We start from the raw sequence: 10,467 nt of genomic DNA, 5'->3' as shown, positions 1-10,467 counted from the left end.
TATATATATATATATATATATATATATATATATATATATATATATATATATTATATGTAGCACATATGTGAAAAGAAAGGATTTATAACTATTTGTATGTCTTTGTATGTGTTTGCATTCATGTAAAATGCATGTCCCCACACATTCCTATGCATGAATCGCATGTGCGTATGTATGTATGTATATGTGTGTGTGTGTGTATCTATGTGTTTGTGTGTGTACATATCTGTACAGACATCTACTCACTCTATCTCTCTCTCTCTCACATACATGCATACACACACACATTCTGGTGCGCACACACACACAATTGTCCACATGCACACACAAACACACATTTTATGCCTGCAGTCAGTCAGTCAATACTTGATCCAGCTGTTTGAATTTTGCTGCGCTAGATTTGGTGTTATAATTTGTGTGTGTAGCTATAGATGTTTGTTGGCAAGGAGTGTGTGCTTATGTGTGTACGTGTATATATATCTGTATGTGTATGTGTGTGTATGTGTGTATATATCTGTGTGTGTGTGTTTTTCAGTCATAGTTATATACACACACACATGTATACATATTTACCTATGGATGCGTGTGCACATACACACATTCCATATTTGCATTTTCTACAGGATTTACTGTTCTGATAGGTCTATTTCCTCACTCTTTACCTTTATAAACATGGCCAACCACACATATACAAAGAAGAAGTACATCCACCACCACCACTACTACCACACACACACACTCACTGCTACACGCACTCATGGATACAAACAATCCAAAATAAGCATATACTCATACATACATATGCATACACACACACACACACACACACACACACACACACACACACACCTTTCTACTTCAAATATTTGCATTTTTCTACTAGACTTGATCTTACATTCACCAATAATGCAGAAGTTATTTGCCTCCAGCTAAATGTATTTATTTCACTTGTTTACAAACTTTTCAGGGTCACACTTATGTGTGATGTATGAACGTGCATCTACATATGTTCACACACATGCACGATGCACACTCGTCGTAATATATCTGTAGATATTCCTATATACAAATATAAACAGGTTTTCTTTTATGTATTCCATATATATACAAATATGTATGGTATGCTAGCATGGAAGACGGATATTCAACGATGATGATGAAATATATATATGTGTGTGTGTGTGTGTGAAAGCACATGGCTGAGTGGTTAGAGTGTCGAGGTTACGATCACGAGGTTGTGAGTTCGATTTCTGGACTAGGCTGTGTATTATGTTCTTGAGCAAAAAACTTAATTTCATGTTGCTCCAGTTCACTCAGCTGTAACAATGAGTTGTGCCAAGATGTATCAGCCTTTGCCTTTTTCCTTGGATGCCTGGTATGCATGGGTGACTGCTGGTCATCAATAAAAGCAACCCTAGGTTGTGCATTCACTGTTGAGACAACCCTCCGCCCAGACTTGTACCCCCAAGGGGAACCTCTTAGGTGCACCCATGGTCATTTGTGACCGATGGAATCGAATTCTATATATATATATATATATATATATATAAGCACACTTTTATCTATAGATACATACATGTATTTCTCTATGTATATGTGAATACATATGTGTATGTATGTATGTATGTATGTATGTATGTATGTGTGTGTGTGTGTGTGTGTGTTTGATGACTGCAAACTCCAGTATTGCCATCACCTGATCAAAAATCACACTCATGCTAACGCTACAACCAGCCATTTTTGTGATAGATCTTACTTTTTTTCAAGTGAGGCCTGTGCATGATGGGTTTTTTTTTTATAATGGGGAAATGATTTGGACAAATTCAATTCCACTCTCTGAACACGGGCAACAAAAACTCAAAAAGAAGAACTTGTCTTCATCATCAAATATTGTCAGTATATATGTATATGAATACATGTATGCATGTATTCATATGCACACACACACACATAAAACACTTGTGATGGTGCCATGTAAAAAGCATCCACTGTACTCTTTAAAGTGGTTGGCATTAGGAAGGGCATCCAGTTGTAACCAAAGCAGACTATGGAAATCTGGTATGGCCCCTCACCTTGCCAGTGCCTGTGAAGCCATTCAACCTATACCAGCATGGAAAATGGTCATTAAATGATGATGATGATGATGTGCCTGTGTGTTATGTATATGCACACTTATACAGAAATTTGCACAGAAACACACAACATACACACACAAGCACACATAGGCACATATACACACAAACATATAAATGTATATAGGAACACACACACACACCTATAGACACTAGGCCAGCTTCTGGTGAAAGTTTGAAGTAACTGCCAGCCATTTTATAATTATATATAGGTATTTGGATGTGTGGGGAACAACTTTTCTTTTACACCTGTATTAATGAAAAAATAATGTTCTAACTTTAGCTTCTATTTACACACACACACTCACACACACACACACTCACACACACACACACACTTAAAATTTTACTTTTCAATTACATGATTCCAGCATCATTGCTGCTGTGTAGTACCTAATTTGAAGAAACTAATTTATCATAGCCTCGGGTTTTAACAAACCTTTTGATTGAAATTAAGTTGGCAGAAATTGTCAAATGCATTGTACCTATTCTTTTTTTGTGTGTATGTGTGTGCGTGGGGTGTGGTGGGGGATGTGACTTAACCCCTTGCTCATTTTAACAGCACCACTATGTGGCTTTTTGAGGATCCTGTAGCAGAATCCACTTTACTGCGACTAAGCAAACATTCAGAACAGTTTATCAGTTTGAGTGTAATTCAGAATGCTCAACGGCTTCCTACTCCAGCATCCCATTTCAGAGATGCTGCAAAGAGATTATGGGCATTGCACTTTCTTGTCTGAATGAGCCCTAAAATGTACATACACACACACACACACACACACACACACACACACACACACATGCATGCATGCATGCACATATACATACATACATACATGCATGCACATATACATACATACATGCATGCACATGTATATATGCATACGTACACACACATGTATATATACACATAAACATACATACATGCACATGTGTATACACACATAAACATGCGTACATGTGTGTATACACACACATATCCATAAGAATCAACCCTGGTTTTATTTCTTAATCCCACACACACACATGCACAGGCACACACACAAATGTGTATTGAATATGTCTCATAGTATACATGCATTGTTTTTGTACATGATCTGTGTACATATGTACATTATGTATACATGTGCAGAGTGTATATATGTACACACTGCACATGTATGTATGTGTTGGGCATATGTTGCATTATGAACAAATATGTGTAAGTCATTTTATTTAGAAATAAATAAATATGTTTATATGTATATTGTGTGCATCAACCATGCAAAAACTGAATTAGGAATAGTGAGCAAGCATAAGCAAGATTCAATTATACTTGGAATAAAATTAAAAAAAAAAGATTGTATCCTTTTCTTTAAGATGACAGTAAGAGATTGGTTTAGTAGCATTAGCAACAAGCAATTTGTATGTTTATCCAGTTTGGTGTTATTGATTTTTATCCCTCCATAATTAAACCTTTTCTTCTTAAAGCTTCAGCGTTTGCCAATACCATTGTTCCTATCTGTGAATCTGATATTAAAATAATTATGCACACAAGGAAACCCTTTTTGTTTATCAACAATTCATCCTGATTAAAAAAGGATAATGGAAACAAATTGTTTGATGTACATGTGGGAGCATAGAATAGGCTGAAGAATCCATAGTTATAGGAAATTATGTATTATTTGCATAAAAAAATTTCCTACTGTATGAGAAGGCATTTATAGAGATGATGGGCTCTTAATTTCACACAACCTGAATAATCAAGGGTCTCAAATGATTTCATAAAATTATTTGGTGAAATAAGTTTAAGAATTACTGCTTATATGCACATAGTTAATGTTTTAGCTATTTTAAAATTTAGAAGCAGAAAAATTATAGCCTTCCCAAAAATATTAGTAAAATTTCTGTTATATTAATAAGAATTTCAGTTTTTTGGCCTATATCTTACAAAACTTAATTCATAGTATTAGTGAGTGTGTCTCTTCTATATCCTTTGACTCAAGCTACATTCATTAGCATTTCTCATTATTATACCAAGTTCTAATGAATGTGCAGTTGATTGTCTTGTTGCTCCTCAGCACAATAAACTAATGCTTCTGAAAGACAATTATCATTGAGAGCTAATGACAGCTTTACAAATAAAATCCAATATATTAGTTATCTTGATGTCCCAAGGCGTAGGAATAGATATAAAGTAAATTTCAACAAAGAATGCTTAATCTTTTCTCATTTTCCTACTAATCATGGATACCTTAACAAAAGCTCAGTTAATGTTAGGTTTCCTTGCTATGAAAATTTCACTTATTCCATTAATCATTTTAATTCAGAAAGACTTTAACATCAATAATTCTGTTTTCCACCTACTTGTAATTTCATTCTTACAAAAAACTATCTTCTCAATGGTAACTGCCTTTCAGAAGTGTTAGTTCATTGTACTAAGGAGCAACAAGGCAATAGCATAGTATTTAGATTTACACCTTCTTAACTGTAAACAAATTCAAGATGCACTTTTACCAACACACCCATTCCTTGAAGCTTCTAGAGAAAAACAATTTTCAACATTTTTGTCCAAATACATTTGGTTTTTTTAGAGCAATCTTGAGCAAGCTGCACAGTGTAAACGTGCATCCTTTTGTTCAAACTCATACTGTAAACTGTGTTTAAGTAAGTTCATTTTATTGTAAACTTCACACTATAAAATGAAAATAGCCATATTGCTTAAATTTCTACATACACCCACTAAATATTTATTTGTAATTACCTGCCCCCTCAATGGATTTAAATCTTTGATTTTTTTCTGAATAATTGGATCTTTTCCTGTCGTCATATTGCCCCTATTCACACCTCATACATTTAAGAATTTTAATAGTGCATTTTAATATTTTATATTTCCAAGCCATATCCCTTGTGTGATTTGATTCTTTTGCACACCTGCAATTTCCTTAAAATTTTGTTTCTAAAAAAAATTCTTCTTCCTTTCATTTTTCTTATGCTTTTTTTTTTTTGTGTTCACTTATTTTCTCCACTTTCATTTTATTTCCCTTTTCATTTCACTTTCATCTTTTTGTACATTCCTATATTCATTTTTTTTCATACATACCTATTTATACAACTCTTATTTCCTTCTCCAACAGGCAAATCCTTCTTCCCCACTCCTTCATTTATTTTATCTTGTATGCAAGAGTTATATAGTCTACCAAGTATGATCCTTATGGGTTTTTTTTCTTTTTCAATCTTAACCAATCAAGTATCTACACTGCATGTTCTTTTAATACCTTTCATCTGTTCCTATTTTACCATTATCATCCAATGATCAGGAATAAGGTACTTAAACTCACTATTTGTAATGTTTCAGCTTCCATTACAATGTTTTATATATATATATATATATATATATTATTTTGTTTAGACATTGCAATGCTAATAACTTAGTGTTCCTGTTTGAAACTTCAAGAAAGCTTTAGGGTGATACTCAAGCACTCAACTGTGAGTGCATTGCACCTTATAGCAGAAACGGCTGTAAGCCAATGAAGTTCATAACATAATTGTTTATTCCTTTGTTATCCCAATTTCTTATATATTCATATACATATAGATGTGTGTATGTATGTATGTATGTATGTATGTATATATGTGTTTGTATATGTATGTGTGTGTATGTATATGTGTGTGCATGTGTATATATGTATGTATATATATGTGTGTGTGTATATATATATATGTATATATGTGTGTATATATGTATGTATATATGTATGTATATGTGTATGTGTATGTATATATGTATGTATATGTGTGTGTGTATGTATATATATGTATGTGTATGTACATGCATACTGATGTATGTGCACGTGTGTGTGTGTGTGTGTGTGTGTGTGTGTGTGTGTGTGTATGTAAAAGGTATTATAGTCCCTAGGCTGTGTGAGTGGTGTCAACGTAAAGGATGTCAGCAATAATAGGAATTATTAGAAAGAAAGAATAGAAACGGAAAGGAAAAATGGAAGAAACTAAATAACTTCCTCCACCCCACCCCCCGTCACACACACACACACACACACAATATCATGGACTAACATGCATAGTCATGCATTTTTTGTATTTTTGTGCATGCATGAAAGAAAAATGAAATGTAATGAGAGGAAATTACATTAAGAAAGTCAGTAGGCAGTTCTTGAGATTTTCATGGAAAGTTACAAAAATGTTTATAGTTCATCTGTTTAATGAATTTTAGGTTGATGTAAGTTGGTACATTCTGGAATTGGTTTGCTAAAATAGGCTTGAGGGCAGATCCAAACACAGCACCTGGGTGAGTAGATGCAGGTTATATATATATATATATATATATATATATATATATATACACACGCATACATACATGCAGTATCATGAATGCATGTTGTAAATATTTGAAGGAAACAAGTGTAACTTTTGTTGTTGTTGTTGTTGTTGTTGTTGTTTAGGTCTGCCTCAACTTTCATTGCACTCACCTATGATTACAGAGTTTCCTGACATGACTCTCCAGTCTTATATTTATTTATTTATTGATTTTTTAGGCACTGCATATTGCATTTTATTTTAGGTTTTTTGTTTCTTTTTGTTTTTCAGATGCCTTACAAAATGCAGTTTTTTGTGTCAAACCCTCAGGCAATGAACAAACCTACAGCAAATATTAGTAATAACGGTCTTGTACCAACCAAACTCTCAGGTAACCAAATTATCTCCTTTCTTATTATAAAAAAAGTAAAATGAAGAACTCTCATAAACTTGGCCAACATTTACTTCATATCATATTTGATGGCATATAAGGGGCATTTTTTTTTTACAAAATCTTATATTATAAGACTCTTATTTTTATTCTGTATTGGAGAAGTTGATCTGGTTTTCTTAGTGAAGAAGCATCCGTTAGCTTAGTCGCTAAAGCAGTTGTTCTCAACTGGGCCCCATATAAGATTTTTGTGAGCCTATGCAAGCAGAATAGTAAATTAGGGATCCACAATAATAGTATGTTAAGGGTCTGTAAAAAACCTTTGCTTTTTGCTTTAGATGTATTTATTGCAAGCAACAGCCAGATTTCTTTTTTAGATGTTTTACATAGTTCAGTCTACACCAATTAATGTGTGAACATCAGTATAGGAATTTTGAAAGAAGTATCTATAAAATTAGTTTTTAAACATTGAATGGCCATGGGGGTCAACCAGAATAAAATAATAAACAAAGGGGTCCGTAGGTAAAAAAAAAAAATGGTCAAGAACCACTGCTCTGAAGGGTTAAGACATACACACCTATTCAGCTACCGTATATGAAAGCCAGGGACCCCATATCTCCCTGGTCCTATTTCTCTCTTTCTCTCTCCCTCTCTCACACACGCACACACACACACACACACACACACACACACACACACACACACACACACACAGAGTTCTTAATGTACCAAATTTCTAATTGTGATGAAATAACATCCCCGTGAGATTTTGTTTTAATGTGTTTTGTGTTTTTGGTGGCGGTGTTGGTGGGGTGGGGGTGCTTTGACATTACATTATATTTTTTTTATTGAAAAAACTCTAAAAAGAAAAAAAGAATGACAACAAAACATTTTGTAAGCTGGGTTTATGAATGTACTTTTTGCACAGCAGTAGAACATTGATGTTACATGTGTTTACATATGTATGTATATGTGTGTATGTGTGTGTGAGAAGAAGAGAGAGGGAGAAGGAAAGAAAGTAGGTTTGTATGTAAGAGAGAAAGAAAGCGAGAAAGTAAGTATGTGTGTGTATTTGCAAGAGAGATAGAGAGGCAGACAGACAGAAAGAAAGAAAGAAAGAAAGAAAGAAAGTAGATGTGTGTGTGTACGACCAGCTGTGATTGTAACTGTAGAAGAGGCTGGAAAACAGTCAAAAAGCTTGGCGGAAAATATAAATGGTTTCCAAGTGACTTGCACTGAGTTTTGGGTTTGATAAAATAAACAGTTTCACTTTTTGGAAGAGTTCTGCCATATGTCTCCATACGGGAACTGTTTCTTTTTGTTTTAGTTGTTGTTAAGAATGGTAAGGCAGAATTGTTAGAAAACCAGCCAAAATGCTTTGCATTATTTGTTATGGCACTTTGCCTTCTAAGTTCAAATCCATAGAGATCAATTTTTTCCTTTCATCCTTCTGGGGTCAGTAAACTACAATACTAGTGATATATATATTTGCACATGATATATATGAAGCACAAAATACTGTGAAAGTTGTTACCATGAGAGAAACTCTCATATTGGCTTTCGATGCATATAAGCACACTTCTTTACATTACTAGAGGGGAGATAAATCACCTGCCATCACCACTGTCAGATCACATGATTTCAGTCTTCCCTGACTTTGTCAGTAATAGACACTTGGACATTGGAGATAGCTATAATATCACTGCTAGCGATATACAGAGAATCACAGTGTTCAGTGGTAGTAGTGACAGTGGTAATTATTGCTGTTGTTATTGTTTAAAAATATCAAATGCCTGACGAACCAAGTTCTGTTGGCCATATGTTTTCAACAGAGCAAAGTTCCTGTGAAGAAATTTCTGGAGAAGCTAATGACCCATCACAGAGTGTTCTGTGATACACACCATATGCTACTGAAACCAGCCACCTGGATGGAAACATGGAGCAGTATTTTCTTCATTTGATAAATTATGTTTCTTTGTATCTTTCTCACCATTATTCTTTTCTTTGTTAACGCCTTGGAACAAATAGTTTTCAGATGGTGACAGAAGTAAAGACACTTGAATCGTAACTGTGGCTGTTGGTGGTCGGCATTGAACAGGCACAGTTAAACCATTTTAGTCGCTTTTTAAAAAGAATCACATGTTACAGATTCATGGATTCTCCTGTTGCAGATGACATATGAGCGTTCTACAATTTCTTGCTGAACAACTGCACAGACGATTTTTTGTCTTTTTCTTGTAATCAAATGTTTGTGCTGTATATTAGCTCATTCTCTCCATCAAATCGTTATTGCCCATACTGGTGCACAGTGTGCCAACATGACATGTCAAAGTGATTGCAGAACAATGTGAGATGAAGTGTTTTCTCAAGGACTCAAAGCACTGCCTGCTCCAGGAATTGAAACCCTTGCATCTTCTTTTATCTTTTACTTGTTTCAGAGTGTGGCAATACTGGAGCACCACCTTGTAGAATTTCTTTGTTTTCTTTTGTGAAATGAATCAACCCTGTTACTTATTTTTATAAGCCAGGTACTTATTCTACCGGTTTCTTTTATCAAACCGCTGAATTATGAGGATGTAAACACACCAACACTAGTTGTCAAGTGGTGGTGATGGTGGGGTGGGGGGATCACACACACACACACACACACACACACACACACACACACACAGTGTTTTTTTCAGTTTCTGTCTATCAAATCCACTTACAAGGCTTTGGTTAACTCAAGGCTATAGTAGAAAACACTTGCCCAAGTTGCCCAAGATGAAAGGCAAAGTCAACCTCGGAAGGATTTGAACTCAGAGCATAAAGACAGATGAAAAACCGGTAACTGTTTTGCCCGGTGTGCCAACAATTCTGACAAATGATAATAATAATAATAATAATAATCCTTTCTATTATAAGCACAAGTCCTGAAATTTTGGGGGAGGGGACTAGTCGATTGTGGGAAGTATTTACTATTTATTGAAGATGTTGAATAATATATATAATACCTATTTAACGGGCTACTGTGTTGGTGTTCTTGTGTAAACCCCATTAATCATTGTCAAAGTGAAAGCTTAGTTTGCAGAGCCACTCACTATTGATATCTGAAACTCTTTGTTGCACGGCCGTTAATGTTAATCTAGTGTTATGTTACTTTGACTCCTGTAACTTCACTATAATATACCAAGCAATACACTGACAGACATGCTATGACTAATATCCTCGACCTCTTCCTTCTCCTCTCTCAGTAAATCAATGGATTCTCATAAAGAGCTGTCTGTGCGTGACATTGGTTGATAAGTGTAGCAGTAAGTGTTACTGGTGGCCTCAGCTGCTGTTAGCTTTAGTGTCTTTTACTTAGTGTCTCAGCATATGATATGCAAAGCGAACCAGAACTGAGTTCAGTTAGCTCTGTGAAACATTCAAAGAAATGCATAAAGACCTGAAACTGGAACTAAACACGCCAGGGAAAGGAGTGCCACGTAAAAAGCATTGGTGTTGGTGCCACATAAAAGGCACACAGTACACTCTGTAAAGTGGCTGGCATTACTGGAAGGGCATCCAGCAGTGGAAACCAGGCCAAAACAGACTGTGGACCCTGGTGCAGGTCCTGGTCTTGCCAGTCCCTGTCAAGCCATTCAGCCTATGCCAGCATGGAAAGCA

The 10,467-nt window shown here is 35.1% G+C and overlaps 1 protein-coding gene across 2 annotated transcripts in view; it reads left to right on the top strand.

Annotated features, from left to right (window-relative positions):
* The window catches only part of LOC106882040 (tyrosine-protein kinase RYK), a 239,675-nt gene that overhangs the window by 155,660 nt on the left and 73,548 nt on the right, over positions 1 to 10,467 (top strand). For both annotated transcript variants that reach the window (XM_052974851.1, XM_052974852.1), the window contains exon 3: positions 6,720 to 6,819. In XM_052974851.1, coding sequence (XP_052830811.1) covers positions 6,720 to 6,819 — 100 coding nt within the window. The remainder of the gene's footprint in view (positions 1 to 6,719; positions 6,820 to 10,467) is intronic.

Source organism: Octopus bimaculoides, chromosome 19, assembly GCF_001194135.2.
Source record: "Octopus bimaculoides isolate UCB-OBI-ISO-001 chromosome 19, ASM119413v2, whole genome shotgun sequence".
In the NCBI taxonomy this organism is placed as follows: Eukaryota; Metazoa; Mollusca; class Cephalopoda; order Octopoda; family Octopodidae; genus Octopus; species Octopus bimaculoides.
Note: the sequence above shows the minus strand (reverse complement) of the source record. Positions and strands in the feature narration are given on the sequence as shown.